Below are 18,756 nucleotides of genomic sequence, written 5' to 3'. Positions count from 1 at the left end.
CTCATCGTCTCCCCGTTGTGCTCACTGCATCCATTTACTCACCGCAGCCTCCCAGCAGGACGGGTGAGAACAACCAGATTCCCTGTGGGACATGCAGGGAACAGCACCCTGCTTTCCCTGGACACTCCCAGCCACGAGCTGCGCCAAGATGAAGAATACTTCAAGACATTCAGGCATTTTACACAGCTTTTTTTTAAAAAAAGAGTTACAAATCTTTTAATAAAATTCATTATAAGTTACAGTTTCCCGGAGGACAGGCTCCAGTGTATAAAATGGGAGACAGGCTGGGAGGAGCAGGGGAAGCACCAAGAGGAACCTCTTTCCCCACAGGAAAGAAGAAAGAGGGACAGAAAGGTTCTGACAGACATTTATTGGGGAAAAAGAAAACCTCTAAGAATGGTCCAGTGGGCGTAGAAAGACATTAGTCCATGTCCCTCTCTTCCTCCACCCTCCCAAATCCTCACCCACAAAGGTAAACACATACGACAAGTCCTGTTTAAGTCACATATATTAACAGATCCAGGTAGAGCTCAGTTCCCCAGCAACAGTGAAGACACCAGTTTTCTGTGGCCCAGTGTGCCAGCAAGGATTTTTGAGAAGCCAAGCAACATCTTTCTCTATATACAGGTCCTGGAGATTCCACAAGGCATGCTGGCACGGGGTCCTGGCTCACCTTTGATGAAGCCAGCCAAGGGGGCTGGTCCAACAGCACAGCTGGAGAAGTTCCTCTGCAGGGAACAAGCACTGCACCCCACAGCAGGATGTTCTGGGGTGCACTCTGCAGTCCTCATCGTGCTGCACAAAAACAGCACGGCCAGGTGACAAGAACTGGCAGTACACATGGGTGAAGGAGGGGTGACAGGAGGTTCAGAGCCATCCCCATGAGGCCAGCAGAGAGACAGCAGCTGAGAGCTTGATGAAGAGCTGAAACAAAGCTGCTTCCCTACAGAGGCTTCCCACCAGCCAGGTCCCTTCACTCTGCACAGGCATCTCCACTCAAGTCCTTAATCCTGCCCATAAGGCACGAGGGCTGGGCAGGAAACCAGCCAGCAAGATTCCACTTCCCTGCCATGCTGTGGGGGGAAGATGGGACACACGGAAAGAGGTGAAATCCAGCTGGAACAATAGCAGAGGGGAGCTTGGCCACCTGGGTTTGCACGTGAGGTGGTGACAGCTGTCACTCCAGGACAGCCATGAGGAGATGCAGTTCCCGGAAGGCACTACCATGGCGGCCGCTGAGTCCAGACTTGTTCTTGACGATGTTGCTGATGTTTTTCAGCTGCTTGTAGCACAGTTTGCATTTATGGAGCCTGCAAGGAAAAAAAAAAAAAAAAATGACAGCAGACAGAGCATGGATTCTCAGCTGCTCAAGAGATGTGCTTGTTCCTAGAGCGCCAAAGATGCAACTCAAGCAGGAGAGAAAACACAAGCCCTGCAAATGGCCTGGAAGAGGCTGAAACATGAGTATGGCTCTGCAGAAACACCGTGTATTCAGCCCACAGCCTGATGACACAGGAGAATGGCATCCACACAAAGGCTCTTTCACTCCTCTTTGCCCCTTTGGCAGTAAAGTCCAGGGAGGAAGGAGGTGCTGTTTTGGGAGGGCCAATTCTCAGAGCAGAGCTGCCCTGTGAATGAACTGGAAATCCAGGGCTTGGCTGACAACTCAGGTGTCTCGTGAGGTACAGGGTGAAGCCACAGGGTGGTTTTACTCCTGACATACTCACACTTTGTTTCGGTATGACTCAAAACAGAGTGAGAGAGGGAAAAGCAGTCCTTGGTCTCTTTCTCAGAGCAGGAGGGTTTGGTGTTTGCAGACAAAAGGGAAGGCAAGCCCAGACTAGTATCAAAGCCCTGATGGTGGGAAGTAAAGCTCACCCGGGAGAAAGGCTGGTTCAAAAAGAGAAAGAGCGGAGGTAAGTGCCTCACCTTTCCTCTCTGGTGATGTCCACTCCGACAGAAGGTGGTGCAGCAAGGATGTCTGTGATCAGTGGCAGGAATCTCTGGAGAATGAGTTTCAGGGAGGTGCAGCCAGTTTGCACATAACTGAAAAACAAACAGAGAATCGGGTCTCACTTGAATTTCATTCCTTTCCTCGCAGCACACAGTCCCGACTCACACCCAGCCACTGGGGATAACCCACTCAAGTGACCCACCTCCACCACCTGGAACTGAGAGCAAGAGTCACGCACCATCACGTCTTGTTTCCAGTCATGACTGGCACACTGAGCCCTTCCTAAAGGTCCTGGCATATGCCCTGCTCAGTGGGACCCTTCTGCTCAAGAGCAGAGATGTCCTGCCAAGGGGATGAGGGGACATGGCAGGAGCCTCTCTCCCAGTAAGAAGGAAGGGAGAAACTATCTTAAAAGAGAGGTTGTATGGGTTTTTTTGCCACCTAAGGATAAGGTTCAAAGCAATCTTCCAAGTGACCCCATGGCTGTTGCAGGACTTCATTCCCGTTGTCCCATGCCAAGAGTTTTGTAGTTCTACATCAATTTGACTCAACCTGGTTGCCAGAGCTTTCAGTCCAACACCTTTCACCAAACCTCAACATCCTACTCTTCTTGCCCATGCATACTTTCAATACCCTTCCCCCGACACACTTGCCAATACTATTGTTCTTTTCCAGGTGTCGTATCAGCATTATACTCTATCTGCTGTGATTTTTAAGGACTTTCTTTCAGCTAAAAAAATACTCTGTGGAGCTCTTCTATCAATATCCACACCTTGTTCCCCAGGCACACCATGTTCTTGGGGCCTTACCTTTCATATTTGCTTTGGAGTAGTTTCTCTATCTGTGGCAGGACTATAGTACACAAATCCAGCTTCCAGAGAGACCTGAAAAGAAGACAACAGCTTCTGAGACCTGAGGCTGAGACTTTACAAGGCTGAGTTGACACAAATTATGCTTTCTGGCAAAAAAAAAAAAAAAACAAAAAAACAAAACCAAAAAACAAAACCAAACCACCACAACCAGGCACCAGCACCCAAGTTTACTAAGCAAGCTCACTGACTCCCTCTTGTGATAGAAAGTGGCAGGTTCTGATATATTTTGACTCAGCAGAATCACTTTATGAAACCCTAAGCATTCAATTTTCCTTGTGAGACACCATTCACCTACAGTAAAGGTCCCATACAACTCCAGCAGCTACTGGCACTGCAGACTTGAAGATCTGACTAGGAGCAGATGCATGTCAGGCTGCCATGGCCCCTGGGCACCAGGCAGGTACAATGCAGCTCCTGACACCCACCCAGATGGCCCTCGGGCATCCCAGGGGCTGTCCCCGCCCAGGACTCACGCTTTTTGGTTGACAATATTCAAGAGGTCCACAACAACGGACAGATCGTTGATCGCCACTGCAGAGTCCACAGAGTTCTGAGAGAGAAAAAGAAGTTGTCTGTGGCAAAGCTCAAACTGGCTTGACTAATGCAATTAATATGAAGTGCCACTTTTTAAAAACAAGGCAGAGGCAATGGGGAGTTGGCTAAGGAAGAGGAGATAACTTTCTCATGTGAGAGTTATCTCCATGTGACCATCTCTTTGACCATTCAACTGCATGTGGGACACAGTGGCACCCTGTGGTGCACACCTGGGGACAAAAGCTGCGAAAACCCTCATTTTGTGTAAGAAGCGGAATTTGGTGCCAGACGAGCCAAAGGAGCTGCTCAGCTGCCACTCTCATGAGCCTCAGGTATCTCCACACCCCTACCTTGATGTCACTGGTGCTCCAGACAGCCCGCACGGTGTCCAGATTCTTGTGGCGGCTGGTGAGTACCACACACATGGTCTCATGGCCTTTCCTGATCTGGGACATGGCTTCCTCGTCCACGAGCTCAGTCTGGCTTTGGTTTTTCACAGCCTGAAAGTACAGACACCAAAGGAAGAGCATAACAGAGTTGGACGGCGCAGAAGGGCAGGAGCTTTCTCTGGTCTAGATGAGAGCTGATTTTGGTGCACAGAATGCCAGTAAATATTGCCTTCCTTGCAGATTGTTTAATAAACATTTTGAAATTAAAATGCTCAATTTGTTCCAATTTCAGCTACTTCTCTTTTACCTCTTCTACTGCATCAATCACAAACACATTTGAAGCTTTGGAAAAACTCTCAAAATTGAAATCATTAAAAAGCTTTCAAAACCAGTATGTTTTGATGAAAGCATGTTTTCATGTAAGCCCTGTTTATGTGGAATATTTATCTGAAATCAACAGAATTTATTACAAAGCATAAATATTGCACAATTTATTAGACTCTCAATTTGATTTCTGTCAACACCATGCCAGAATCTCTCTTCCTCTGCTCACATTTAGAGTCTGGGATCATAAGGATGCTCTGATCCTTCTCCCTTTTGGGACAGAGAACACTCTCCTGAGCGAAGCCAAGAGGCCTCTTAAGACACAAGAGGGAAAGACTCTTGAAATAATTATGTGTAATGGCAGACACCAATTTTCTAAATGAATCACTGTCTAGCATGTGGAATCATTCAGTGTCCTTGTTTCATCCCTCGCTCTCTGCTTTGATAACACATTTTTCATGAGCGTGGATCAATGCTGCTGTGTTCGCATCAGCCTCCTGTCAGTCGCAATGGGGGCTGGGTCCAGCAGCCCTGAGGTGCTAATGCCACAGGAACTGCACGTGAAGGCAGTGGGGAGGCAGGAGAAGCATCAAGTGAAGAGGGAGAGCAGGAGGTAACACATTGTCATTTAGTACTGGGGCCTGCAGAAGCACCTAAGACATTTCTGCACCTCAGAGAACCCCCTTTCTGATACCATCCAACACAGACACTAGCTGGAAACTTTTGTGCAGAGACACTTACTGGTAGAAAGTCAGAAGCCTTCAGGCCAATGGGCTCATTCCTGGTTGCAGGAATCACCGACGGCTCCGTTCTGGTCAAAGGAGTTGAGGAGGCAATTGGTGGCCTCTGAACTGGATCAGGCTGCAGGAGAAATTGGGACAAAAGCTCTCACAGCAACAATCAGGCCCTGGTCTGATGTTCTTTTTTTCCTGACCTGCGTTCTTACAGCATGGTCCTAATGCAGAAGCAGTCCTCAATTTGCTAGCAGAGGGAATAAAGTATCTCTCAGGTACACATCAAGATATAATCAAGGTTTGCAAAGAACATGGAGATGCCGCAGCAGAAGTACCAAGTGCTGTTATTATCAGCATCTAAAATTACGGCAATGGGGCATGGCCAGTCTGAAGGCAAAGAAGGAATTCTAAAGACACCAGTGTAAAGTATCCTGGCCCATCAGCTGCTTGTGATTTTGGCTACAAAATGGCCTCAGTTAAAGCACTTATAGAAATCTGGCACTTCATTCTCTTCAGAGTGTCTCAATTTTGAGATACAAGGAGAAACACCCCTGCAAGTGTGAGAAGTGCACAAACACAACAGAGCCATTGCCTGTTGGAGGCTTGACCTTCAGTCCTACTGCTTAGGCAAGACGCATGGCAGGACAAAGACTGGAGCTGCACTTCCACTGCTCTTCAGTGAAAGAATCAGCTTGATCAGAAATCTTAAAATCTCCAGCACTCACGTATCTTTCAGAGCAGGTGCCTGAACAGCTATTAACAGATCATACAGTACGTACAAGTTCCTGCTTTGGCAACGGGGTCTGGACATCCAAAGCTGGGCTGGGCTTCACTGCTTCCCTTGCAGTTACAGGCTCTACCAAGATAGAAAGTAATGGGAAAGCAGAAACTGATTGTTCCATTCAGAAAGGCTGAGCGCAAAGGTTGCATATAGCTAGACTACAAGTATTTGTTTCTGCAGATATGCAGCTCTCCCCATTTTGAGGGTCATTAACCCCATTCTCATCAAGGGGTCATTTTCATACTCACCATCCTCCAGAGGGGCTGGAAAGGGCTCACTGTGTCGAGGTGGAGTTCGACCTACAGAAAGAGAGAAAAAAAATAAGTGAAGGAGCATCCAAGGCTACAGATTAGCAATAGGTCAACCTTGGAGCTGGGAGATCAACAACTCCAGAGATTAGGGCAATCAGTGATATGGCAACTAGTTATTTCCTTCAGACCTTGATGCTATCATTGAGTTTACCCAAAGGCTTTCAGCCTTCACAGATAGGAGGGACAAAACTCACCCATGTACTTCACTGCTGCTGTAGAAGTGTGAAGCACAATAAAAAGCACCATCAAACAAATTATATTAGAAAAAAAATTCACCTCCCAGTAAATTGATTTACATAAGTAAATCAAAATAATGGTTATTAATTTCTTAGAGTATCTCATTTTTCTCATTTACATACAAATGAGATACACGCATTGCACTATGCCTCCTAAACAACCATCTCTGCTTTAACAAAACATTGTGTGCTTTCTTCTTTAATGGAGGCTGCTGATTTTATACATATTTAAATTCAAAGCTGATAAAGATCCTGTAACATAGTAGTCCTTCCCAGTCAGGACACTGGATTCTGAGCCAGGTTTGAGCAGACATCGCTGCATCCTAGTAGAGGTGCCACCTTCCAGCAGTTTACCAACATGATCCATGGTTTGGTGCCCAAGCATAGATTAGTAAATACAAGTTTTCTGAACTCTCCCAGTCACAGGAAAAGCCTCTACTCTAGTAAGCCAAAGCTCACTTCTACTGAACCAGTGTAGTGCCTACAGCTCTAATCCAAACACTCAAAAGCACAATAAACCCTGGTACTGACAGATCGCATTCTTAGGCTGGAAGATCTCTTTGTAATCCTCCTGGTTCTGGATCTCAGCCCTTGATTCCTTCTCATCCCGGTCATCTTCACTGCTGGGACTGCGCCTCTCACTCTCCGAGTTGTGCTTCACTCTGCTGTGGAAAAAAAGAGATGATGTCAGGGCAAGTCATACGGAGTCTGTTAGAGAGAGCGAGAGCACCAAGTTCCTTGCATACGGCCTTAAAATCTTGAAATTCAACAAGCCAGTAGATTTCCTTACCTTTGTGGCTTGTTGCAGCTGGTGGAGGGCCTGTCATAGATGCGGCGAAGGGAGGACCCCATAGGGGTAGGCGACACAAGAGGCTCATCATCCCTGATCAGCCCATGAGGAACAGAACCTGACTTTGTGACTCGGTTGAGATCCACAACGAAGGAAGAGACTGTGCTTTGTGCAAAGGAACCTCCTATCTGCAAAGGAGAAAGGTCAAAATAATTCTCCAGGGAACAGGGTGTGCACCAGCCTTTTCAAGAGCAGGCACGACAGAGAGACCCTGAGCAACTGTGCTTGAGAATTTCTCAGTTCAGTGCTTTGGCTTTTTCAATTTGGAGCTGCCAATGTTTTATGAAAGGCTATGATAAAACTTTTGTCAATCATAGTTTCTAAATACTGGTCAAACCAAGCCCCAGTTCTTTCCTCCAGAAGCCAAAGAGAGAAAAAGCGAGCATGGTGCTGCCAAAAGCAAAAGCACCCAAGATCTCTCTAAGTGCTGGGCATATTGCAAGTCCCAGCCACTTATCATCTGAAATACTCTTGAAGTCAGAAAGCCTGCACAGAGGCAAGAGGATTTAATCTCATGTTTCACAGCCACCTTCCCCCCTCCTCAGGACCAATGGCTTACCAGCTGGTTATTGCAGATAGATAAGTCAGCGACTTTTCCCCAATTCACCAACACCACATCAAAACAGCGCTCTGGTTCCCAGCCATACACACGCAGCGAATCCTGGAAGCCACTATACAAGCAGCAGCCATCTGGGTTGAAGAGCACACACCTGGGAGGAAGGCAGGTGGAAAGGCACAGCTTTCCAACATTGCTCAGTCCCACAGGGACCCCAGGGCTGGACCCCTGACTTCAGCAAACATCTCCAGCCCCGTTTCTAACATTCGACCTACCAACCTGGCGTTCATCTGTGCAACACCTCCAGCAGCCCAAACTTCTCCCCATTCAAGTCCCTCTTTCAGGAAATCCTTCCTTCACCCCCACTTTAGTCCTTGCCCAGTACACTGCAGCAGGAATCCAAGATACCTGACAGGAGTAGCCTCCTCTTCAATACAGCTCACAACTTGAAACTTCTCCAAGTCCCAGAACCGAACAGTCCTGTACATACAACAAAACAAAAAAACACTCATCCCTCTAGAAATCTGCTGTAGGATCCAGTATTGAAATAATATGCTAACAGCTAGAATAATGCTTGCTGTTTTGCGCATATGAAGAACCTACAGAGAAGGCCAGTCTAGCTCAGATCTGTGAATCCAGCCACAGATACTTAGAGGGTCTAGATATGGATTGGCGTTTAGAGCTGACCCAGAGCTAAGAGGATTCCCTGCCACCTGAGCAGGACTGCTCACTGTTCAGACAGGTCATCAGCTGTATCAGTGAGATCCTTGAGGTTATCATGCTGTTTTCTAACACGGGAGAAGGTATTTTGGATGAGAAAGCTAGATCTCCACATTCTGTGCATCCCAGATGTGACGTGCCACTGGCCAGATGCCAGGCTCTTGCAATGGCAGGTTTGTGTTGTAAGACATTCTGATTTTCTGCATTCTAAAAGGAAGGGCATTGGGAAAGAGAACCAACGCATACAATTCCCTTCTTTCTCCCTCCCTTTATGTACCTGTCAGAGCTGCCAGAAGCCAAAAGGTATTCATTGGGATGGAATTCAACAACGTTTACTGGGCCGGTATGCCCTGTAAATTCAAACATTATCTTCCCAGCAGCCAGATCCCACAGCTGGAAGAAGGACAGAACAGAAACAGAAACAGTCTTGAAAACATTTAATGTTAGAAAATTCAAATACAAAAGGATTTCCTCACGTTGGCAACCTTCTAAAGCTTCTCTCCCTTCAAGAACAGACTCAAGTTTGTCAAAGAAAGCAATGACCAGAGAAGGAGTTCCATGCCAGTCTTTAAGGCTGTATATTTTTCTTCTTATTTTCTTTCTGGCATTCTTTTTTAAATTTTCCATGTATTTTGTACCCTAGAAGTTTCTGGTTTATATTTAGAAACACAGACAAAATACAGCAGTTTCACCTGATACCACATATTCTATCTCAAAAGCACACACACAAAAATCCAAAAGCTCTGAAGCCCTTAGCAATTCATTCTTCCTGTGCTCTAGTCTCTACTGAAAAAATCCTGAGTGATATATCTGTTTATTTCATGTGAAGATGAAAACAAAAGCCAGTCCTTCACCCCACATTCCTCCATACCTCATCTGAAACAACTGAAGTCATTGCTTCAGTCAACACTTTTCTGAATTCTTTCTCTTGCTCCACTCAGTCCTGACAGCAATTTTTAAACTGATCATCATGCACAACATATATGATAACACACTCCTACTGAATTAACTGAGCAGAGCCAGAAATTGGTATGGCAAAGGAATATGCTGTGGAAAACTCACTCTTTTAAGATTTACTGAGATGACCAATGCCGGTGTTCAGATATAACAATGCCACCACTATCAAAACTTGAACCTTTTTATGCATAGTGCCAAGGTGTCTGATGGAGAGGTGCATTTCAACACGTGCAGCTCTTTTCTGGATGTTGTGGGCCACTGGACGTGAACCTCATAAACACACTGGTCCCTGCAAAGCCACAGGGCTCAGCCAGCTGCTAATGAACTAAAGTTGTTTATGAGGGAGTGCTGGTAATGCCTGGTAAAAAGACAACCCCAGCATTCCTACATGCCACAAGTACATAAGGAGAGTGTCACAATAAATTACCTTTACAGTGTGATCATCAGCAGCAGAGGCTAACCACTTCCCATCAGGACTAAAGCGGAGACATCGAACTGCTTCTGTGTGACCCTGAAATGAGAGAAACAAGCAGTATTTTTCCCTCCTTCCTTTAGACAGAATTATCACTTTCATCTCTCAATCCTACACAATTTAATAAAATAAAATCAAGTAACTGTTTCACAGACTCCTCAGTTTGCCAGAACACTAAACACTTCCCTCAAGAGACAGACCCATCCACACTAAATGGGTGTAATAATCCTTCTCATCTAGACATTTCTGGCATCTGTTTAAGCATGCTAAATACAGATCTAGCTTAATTAATAAGAATCTATTCTAAATTACACAGATTTATGGTTGGTCAGAAGCGTTGTGCCATTAAGTTGGTTTCTAAATGAAATTATTATACAGCAAGTTCTTTGGGTAGAAAGAGGCCCCTAGAATACAATAATCTTGGTGCAGTGAGGACTTGCATGGTAATATCAGTCCCAGTACACAGAAGCACTCATGGACACGCTCCTACCCCCACTGAAGCCAACCAGACTATAGTACGTTAACTCCTATGATATTCACGTCATATTCCTGTATAGTTCACAGAGGCCTGCAGAGGTTTCCCAGGCCACTTCACAAATCATGCAGATCTCTTATGCTGAAAAACTAGGAGATTAATTGTACATAATCACTTTAAGGTTTGCTTACAAGTCCTTGACAGAAATCTTTCTCCCCTCTCCACCTGAAAACTAATGAAGCATTTTACCTTGTACCTGAAGACACAGCCTTTTCTTCTTACATCCCAGAGCTACAGGGAAGAAAAGCAAACACAAGATATACTTAGAGCATTATGTGGGGAACCCAAGAGTCCCATCAGAACAAGAGCTCTCCCTGTCATCAAGCTGATAAACACTGCAGAACAAAAACACTGAAGGGGCCACTGAACCCCTGTTTGCTTCAGGGGTGATTCCTAACCTAAATCCCCAAGTGCAAACCACTTCTGTAAGGTATTTCTTACTACAAAAGCTCAGTTCCTACAGCCAAATACCAGTCTGATGAAGCAGATGCAATCTACAGCAATCAAGACATCTGTGCTTGCTGACACCAGGTCTCGGCTGGCATCTAAAGCGGAGCCACATTCCACAACAGAGGAGTCACACTCATGAGCCACCACTGAAAACACAGCCACAAATTTCACAAGCGCTAGCGAACACACCCGCCCACGCACATGGAAACGATGGCGTACAGCATCTACCAACAGCTTGGCACAAAGCACATTCTGGTGCTCTTCAAAACAAAGATACTGCAGGTAAAGAAGGCAACCACTAGAAGAAAGTGGGTTTTACCTTAATGTTCGTGTCCAAAGAGCCAGATGCCACAAAGCTTCCAAAAGGATGGAAATCAAGGCTGCAGATATTCGCTTTGTGACCCAGTAAGGTACGAAGAACTGGGAAAAGGAGAAGAAGAGCAGGGAGAAGAAACACGGAACAAATATTCAGTGGTTCATTTCACCCAAACCACAGCCAGAAGTTTAGCCATACTATCATCAAATGGTAATACAATATATGTTAGACATGCTAACACATCATTTATTGATCTGTATACATTATTTTATGGAAATGTTTCTGACTTTACACTTGCAATGCAACAAAACAGCAACAGAGGGCCCATGTTCAATGATCCTATGGAAATTTCTGTCCTTGGGTGTGGAAACTATGAAAAAATCTCTAAGGACTCTTAAAAAGCCACATTTTGAGGCAGCTGTCAGGCAGTTACACTTGTTACAAAGAGAGCAAAATTGGGGAGGCGGTGGGGGAGTGGAAACACAGTTTTAGCCAGAAGTGAAAGGGACACTGGATTGCCTGCATGGTTCACCTTGCAGCTATCAAGACAGATCCTTTCCTGTGACTCTGCTCCCCCATCCAGGCGCAAGCCTGACATCCACCTCTTACGTTCCAGTATTCACCCTGGATCCCTGCAATTGCCCCTTGCAAGAATCATTCCAAGGATCAGGAAAGGACGCTTAGGAGGCACAAGATAAAGATATTATCACCGTGTTTCAGCAAGTCATCATCCAAATAATACCCCAGTAATTCTGGAAACCGGAAGGGACCAGTAGAACGGGTACATCATATCTCTGAGAGCACAGATGAATGTAGAACTCAAATTTGAGGAAGAAAAATTGCTCAGATAACAACAGGGGCAATTTCTCTCCATCATCTGGGACAGTCTGGTGGTTCCCCTGGCAGAAATCAGCTCTTGAGCCAGACCTGGAGTGGTCCTTTGCCCAGACGCTGGCTCATGGGTCTCCTAATACATTCAGTCAGATCAGTTTTCTTCACTGGTAGGGCAAAACTATAACTGAACTGATTCTAACTGTCTGAATGACAAAAAGTGCTTTTTATTATTCATGCCATCTGCTGTCTGCCTTCTTAGCAAGTGTAAGCCTATTTTTAATACATATTCTTTCTATGAACAAATAGCAACCTGTAAGAAGTATTCAGTCATTTCACAGTATTCCTGCTGGAATGGACTCAAGTGATTCATGATACTTTTGCAAATTTGTTCTAGGATTTCAGAAAATGTAATAAATAAAACATGACTAAACAGTTGACCTTTAAAGGAACAGCACTTTATGAGTTCATAGCTTTTAAAATTTATTAAAATTAGGTCTTTGTCTATTTATATGGTCATGCAAGAGCAGAAGAGGGGAAAATAGAACCTAAGAAGAGATCAGCAAGTGGGGGATTCCTGGACTTCTGTAGAACCTAATATACTTAAAACTTCCAATCTGATTTTGGAGTTTTAAGTTGAGACTCTGAATACAAATTCTACATACCTAGTTATTCTGTACATACATGGAAACTCATCAGAAATACAGGTTTCAACACCCTCAGGTTAAAACTCTAGAAACCAGTTCCTCATATCAATGTCTGCAACACACGTACAAATTTCTGGTCAAGCGTGCATACACAGCTCTACAGTCTCAACAGAAGTGTGGAAAAGCCCTCTAAGGGGGCTGGAAATTAAGACTACAGCAAGGCCAGGCTCCTGTTCCTTCTTAAGTTAGGAACCTTCTGGGTCTGCATAGATACTAAGCATAATTATATTCCAAAAAGCATGTATTAACAGAGATGAAAACTCGGGGAAACATACTTTTGGCAGCTTCCAGGTCCCAAACTCGAATGGACCCTGACTGGGATCCTGCAACAATGAGTTTCTCATTCATATTGATCTGCAGGCTCTCAATGGGTGTCGTGTGGCCTGTCAAGCTCTGAAAAGAAAACCATAAGTCACAATTAACAGCTACTGACACAGCCCTATCCACAACAGCATCATTCATATCCAACTGGTAACTAAAGCATTCAGCCATGAGCTGGGACCACCTGATTGTGCCACTGGTCTTTTTTCCTCATCAGTTACCCGGTACAGTAGAGCATCCTAAAGACCATCACTGCATATAGCACCGTGCAAGTATTTTCCATGTTATCCCACTTTCTGGGGCACACTGACTAATTTTTAAAGGATGTATCAACAGAGACGTGGGTAGTTAAACATGAGGTGCAGACGCCCAGACAAGATTGACACACGCTTACATTATAAAAATTATGCTGTGCAAGCGCAACGGCACCGTGTTTGCTCTAAATGGGTCACGTAAGTGTCATGAACTGGCTACAAAATCAAAGCAAGAGCAAAAGCAGGGATACTTTGAAACCCTCACACCAACAAGGAGCCATATGTTGCTGCAAGCAATGCGTGTCACAGTGATAACATGGTGCTATTACCAAAGTATTAACTTGAGGCATAAGGTAGTAATTCACATGTATACAGCTCCTTTCACCCTTAAGCATCTAAAAGCTTACAAACTACAGAAGTATTTTGAAACAGACAGTATTTAATTAAAACACAAGAATATTTAAAACTAGCTCTAGAAAACCAATACCACTATTGTAGGCTTTTTGCTTGTCAATTAAGTGATATTTTACGCTTTACTCCATCCTCAAGCAGGTTTTTTCAGACAGCTAAGCTAGCTCTGTGCCGCCCGCACACGTACAGGGGCTGGGAACGCTGGCCAAAAGCCACCTGTTCTGATGGGGCTTCCTTAGGATTTCAAATGCAGCTGAAATCCTCCACATACTCTACAGCTGCAACTGTCACTGCGTAGTGAGAAACAGAGCTCACACTTCAACCCAGTCACAATACTACTTGAAAAGCTCCTCTTCTCTGTCTTCCCCAACACATAAACATCTGGTATCCTAACAATGTAAACACTAAAGGTGAATTTCAGAGGACAAAATACATAGCATAAGCCCAAAAAACAAGATTCTTTCAATATACAAGAATTGCACAAGTCCTCAGCACCTTCAGTCAGTCCCTGCCTCTCAGAAACACCACATTCTAATGTCTGTGGGTCCCAGCAAGGACAGGAGAGCTACAGCTCTGCTCCCACAGAAAGGGAACCAAGTCATTTAGTCCTTCAGCCTTCCATCTCATGGAAGGAAATACTCTGGTTTCAAACTACTGCCATGCCACCACCAAGGGCCTAGAAAGACGCAGCTTCACCATGCTATGCAAGAAGCACAGCACTGCCAAAGGTGAACTTGTGCACCCATTTCAACCTCTTTATACTTGACCTTAGTAAATGAACACAAAAATAAAGCAGACACATTCTCCTTTTAGTCTTTTAGTCTTTTTTGGCCTTACTTTCCTGATTTCCTCCTCACATGGTTCACACTGACTAGAGAAACACCTTCCGTAACACAACATTATTGTGGTGTTAATTAAACAAGTGACACTTGCTAAAGATGGTTTTCCACAACACCCACTCAAAGCAGAAGCAATGCAGGACAGACATCTGTTAAATATATTTATGGCACACTTTGTGATCACTCCTGGGGTGACCTTGCTCTTTCTCACACACTGAGCCCAGCATTACTCTTCCACAGCCTACTGACACGTTAGCAAACTATTCTGACAAACTTCGTGCTGACAGTTAGTGACTGCGGGACAGGCAGGAGCTCATCCTGCTGGGGATGTTTCCTGCTATGAGGCCAATCTTCAGGATAAAAAACTGGCCCCTGCAGCTCACACTATAAATCTAGCTGATCCTGTACAAAACTCCACATTGCAACCCCAGATCCTCTCTGCAGCAGCGGTTTCAACAGTTACTAAATTCTGCCTTTAGCTAGAATCCAGTCACTCAGCTTTGTGTTGATAAACTCTATTCACAAGTCCCACAGGCTACCACCCAACAATCTTTCTCCTCATTCCCCACCCCCCATACCTCAGAATTAATATTCCCACCCTCCGAAAGCTGAAAACAGGCCTGTTCTTACCATGATGCAGTTGGGCTTGTTAACTGACCATATGTTGACCCGACAGTCATCTCCTCCAGTTGCCAGCAGCCGGCCTGAACTTTTTCCTAGGACTAATGAGGATACATTGCTGCTGTGAGCCGTGATCTCTTCTGCACAAAACAAAGCAAACTGTTAGTACAGGCCAGTATTAACAGTTTTCATCCCATCCCTCCCAAAGGGCCAAAAAAATATTCTTCCAGAAAACTTCGCAGTTTCCACTGGCCAAGCTGCAGCAGCCCACTGTTCAGATAAGTCGTCACACCATTATCTTGCTCAAAACAGTCCTTCTTGGCTCTGCCTGCTGTACTTCAGACATTTGCTGACCAAGCTTCACAAGGCCAGTGCTCATGTGGCTCACAAAAAGCATCTTCTCTCTCTAGCAGCAGCTCAGTGGCTTTTAAAGATTTGCTCCACTGCAGTAACCTGCTCACAGAAGCTGCTTTACCTTCGGTACCTGGGTGGGTCTCAGTGAGCTAAGCTGTCTTAGAAGCTGCAATAATATACAGCAGCCAGAGTCATCTAGCAGAAAGCCCCTTAGTCCTGCTCGAGAAAGCAGCAGCAGACTGTCTAACCTGAAAGGAACTGACAGGTTAGCAGCAGTACAGTTTGCTACCTTATACAGGGAAAAAAAGTCGGACTCAGCAGCAGGGATAGGTGGAGCTCCTTTCACTAAGCTTTGGCAGAGGTTTTGCTACGTTCCCACTATGCAACACAGGTGAAACTTCGCAATGCACAGTGCGAAACTGATAAGAGGAAGGATGAATACATATCTGAAAGGGCACTAAAGAATAAAGGCAATTGATATTAAAAGACTGTCAAAAAACTGGGGGCTGAGGGGAAGCCCTGACACTGAGAGGAGTTCACAATGCCAGAACTCCAAGGAACCCCATCATAAAGAAATAAGTTTGGGGCAAAAGAGAAGCCAAATGATAATCTTCACTTAGACATCTAATTTTCACAGTGGATTTTTAAATCCCTTCCAGTTGTCAGTGGGGGAGTTTGGCAGATGTATTTACCAATTTCTTCCTCTTCCAAGTTCACTTCTCTCAAAGTTAATGGGATTTGCATGCCTAATAGTTATGAAACTGTTTTGTAAAAAGGCTTGGTACCAATCAATTCAGCTTTATTTCAGATTGTTTTGGTGGGAGGAGCAATTTGATAATTTTACACACAACAGTAATCCAAAAGGATATTAGACAGCTGCAATAATAATTACAGGTACTTTGATGTCAAGCTCTCAGAGTGCTTTTTCAAAAGCAAAACTGCGCAACTTTCACTTTAGCTGAAGAAACACCTTTCAAATTACAAAGGTAACTGGATCATAAATTACTTGAGAAAGGCAAATCTGAAAATACGCTCGTATTGTGTTGAAAGACCTATCTTCCACATGACAATACTAAAGTATGCATATATACACAGGCTTCAAGGTAACAAACAGTACAATTAGCCTTAACAGACCAACTCACTGATGCTGAGCATTGCTGCTGAAATGAGTGCGTCAGCAGCGCCGCTTTTTTCCTCCTCTTGATTTCATTCTTAATAATATATTGTAAGTTTAAAAGTCATTGCTGCAGCATTCAGCCTTCCATTCCTAAAAGCCAGGTTATAACCTGATGCCAGCCGTGGCCAGATAGTGTCATTCTCACCCTCGGTGAAGTGCCAATTTCCTTAAACCTACAATTTTTTTTAATGGCATATTCATCACCAGATATCGCCCACTAACTCAGTAATACTAAGCTCCTAATTAGTGTTGCTGAAACATTTCTAACACTCAGAACACTTCTTGCTCTAAAGAGGATGCTAAGATGGGGCAGAGCCTAGCAAAAATTAAGATCAAGGGCTTTTCCCCACTTCAAGAGCATAGACATTGATCTACTTCCAGCTTTTCCTACAACTGGAGTTTCAAGGATGGGAAGATAACATAGCAAACTGGCTTTCTGCTCAAAAATATATGAAATTACTAATTTGATTATCTCAGCTCCCTTACTGCATCACCAGCCAAGAATACTGCATTTCTGTCATCCAATTTCTGGACCTCAAGTCACTGGTGTGAACTGTGGGGTTGTCCTGTGCAGAGACAGGAGCTGGACTCAATGATCCTTGTGGGTCCCTTCCAACTCAGGACATTCTATGGTCCTACGGTCTAAAGCTCATAGACACCTTCCCATTGCTTCTAAGCATTCCTCAACAGCCCCTATGAAATTACTCATCAGTGACCAGCGAAGCAGCTGGAAATAGACATTCAGCAACTGTGTACTGCTCCTTCTGAGGAAAAATCACGGATGTAAAAGCAGCAGATTCTCACAGCCTCTTGCAAAGTTATTTCAAGAGAATAAGACATACAGGCCCTGCCAAGGTCACCTCATCTCTCCTGCAGCAAAGAGCTCAATGCACCTTCTGTGAAAAGTGAGCAGTGATGAAGGACAACCCCAAAGCGGTTCACCTGGCACCGAGGGAACTCCCCACTGCACCCTGGGCTCTGAAGGCGGGGTCCCAACACTCCCTAGGTTGTCCCTGTGCTACATTAGAGGCATGTGGGGCTGGCTAGAAATTTAGGATAGCATTATGGCAACTAATCAGAAAAAATCCAGGCCGTGTGCTACTCCACTATTTCACTACACTACTATGTTTTCAGAAAGGATTTCTAAGCATTAAAAATTACAGTCAGCAACTTTGAAAGAGGGTCAGGGCACCCACACCCAAGGCAGGGATTAGCTGGTTCCTATCACAAACAGCCTCTGCAGCCCCGCTGCCAGCTGGGGACACTCCCCCGCCCTCCCTCGGGAGCAGAGCCCGGCGAGCGACACCTACGCAGCTTCCACGCCGTCTTGGTGGTGGCGGCCACGGCCATGTCTCAGTGCGGCGCCTTCCTGCTCCCAGCGAGGCTCCACCGCCGCGTCCTACCGCCGCCGAGCCATCCGCCCGAGCGTCCTCGGGACCTGCTCCTCACCCGCGTCCCCGCCCTGGAGGGAAAAAAACAAACGCCGGGGTTACGGTGACGCCCCCACCACGCCAGGGAGCGGGAAGGCCGCGCTGAGGGGGCAGGGGCTCAGCCCGCCGCCCGGCTCGGTAGCAGCGCGGGGCGCGGCCTCACCGCTGCCGACCATCACGGTAGCGACGGGCCAGCGGGGCGCCCTGCGGGCGGGGCCGGGAGGGAAGCGCTTCCTAGGCCGCCCCAGCCTCACCGGGCGATAAGGAGCGGCGGCCGGAGCTGCCGGGGGGGACTCTTGCACGTTGGTGGTGGCAGCGGCACTCGGCGGGGCCTGCTCGGCCGCCCCGGTTCTATCGGCGGCGGCTCCGGTAGCACCGGACCCCCCCACCCCGCCCCCCCCGGCAGCACCGCCGCCTGACAACCGGCCCCTCACGACAAACCTCGGCCAAGCCCCGCCCCCGCCCGACCGCCGCCAATGAGAGCCAGGGCCCCCGGCCAATCCTCGGCGCCACCGAGCCCCGCCGTGCACGAACTGTGCAGTTGCCCGGTTTCCACGCGCCTCTGTACCAATAGAAAGTGAGGGAGGGGCGGTTACCTTAGCGACCGCAGAGCGGCTGGCCATTCGCAACGCAGCTTCTTGGCGGAGCCTTTCAAGCACGGCCAATCAGAGGGGCGGCGCGCTGCAGCCGCGGGGCCGCCCCGAGGGGCGGTGTCGGGCAGCGGGGCCGGTGCTGCCGCTGTTCGGCGGGCGGGGAGCCGGCAGGGGCCGCTCGGCCTGGAGCTGCGGTGGGACAGCCCAGGCACCAGCACCTCTGACCC

The 18,756-nt window shown here is 46.4% G+C and overlaps 1 protein-coding gene across 4 annotated transcripts; it reads right to left on the bottom strand.

The window, feature by feature from the left end:
* Positions 1–187: 187 nt before the first annotated feature.
* On the bottom strand, positions 188–18,366 carry KATNB1 (katanin regulatory subunit B1). Of its 4 annotated transcripts, none has more exons than XM_065848478.2 (20): positions 18,100–18,366; positions 17,817–17,968; positions 14,985–15,115; positions 12,805–12,922; positions 10,995–11,095; positions 10,415–10,456; positions 9,646–9,729; positions 8,539–8,654; positions 7,950–8,021; positions 7,545–7,695; positions 6,926–7,113; positions 6,667–6,800; positions 5,837–5,887; positions 5,587–5,663; positions 4,815–4,934; positions 3,711–3,860; positions 3,300–3,376; positions 2,764–2,838; positions 1,930–2,046; positions 188–1,310 (listed from the first exon to the last, which is right to left on the bottom strand). In XM_065848478.2, exons 2-20 carry the CDS (start codon positions 17,854–17,856, stop codon positions 1,178–1,180), a joined length of 1,977 nt encoding a protein of 658 aa, XP_065704550.1. In that variant the 5' UTR covers positions 17,857–17,968; positions 18,100–18,366; the 3' UTR covers positions 188–1,177. The 4 variants fall into 4 exon arrangements, with proteins under 4 accessions (XP_065704550.1, XP_065704549.1, XP_071670393.1 ...); XM_065848477.2 differs by having other exon boundaries at positions 18,191–18,366; XM_071814292.1 differs by having other exon boundaries at positions 6,667–6,797; positions 18,191–18,366.
* Between the last annotated feature and the right edge of the window lie 390 nt (positions 18,367–18,756).

This window comes from Patagioenas fasciata, chromosome 13, assembly GCF_037038585.1.
Source record: "Patagioenas fasciata isolate bPatFas1 chromosome 13, bPatFas1.hap1, whole genome shotgun sequence".
In the NCBI taxonomy this organism is placed as follows: domain Eukaryota; kingdom Metazoa; phylum Chordata; class Aves; order Columbiformes; family Columbidae; genus Patagioenas; species Patagioenas fasciata.
This window is presented reverse-complemented; position numbering and strand designations above follow the sequence as displayed.

What these genes read in the sequence shown, in the direction of transcription:
- KATNB1 (XM_065848478.2), bottom strand. Translation starts at nt 17,856, where the DNA reads ATGGCCGTGGCCGCCACCACCAAGACGGCGTGGAAGCTGC. An exon ending in GAGGAGGCTACTCCTGTCAG is followed by an intron (nt 7,696 to 7,949) that starts GTATCTTGGATT and finishes CCTTCCTCCCAG; the next exon opens with GTGTGTGCTCTTCAACCCAG. An exon ending in AATATTGTCAACCAAAAAGC is followed by an intron (nt 2,839 to 3,299) that starts GTGAGTCCTGGG and finishes TCTTCTTTTCAG; the next exon opens with GTCTCTCTGGAAGCTGGATT.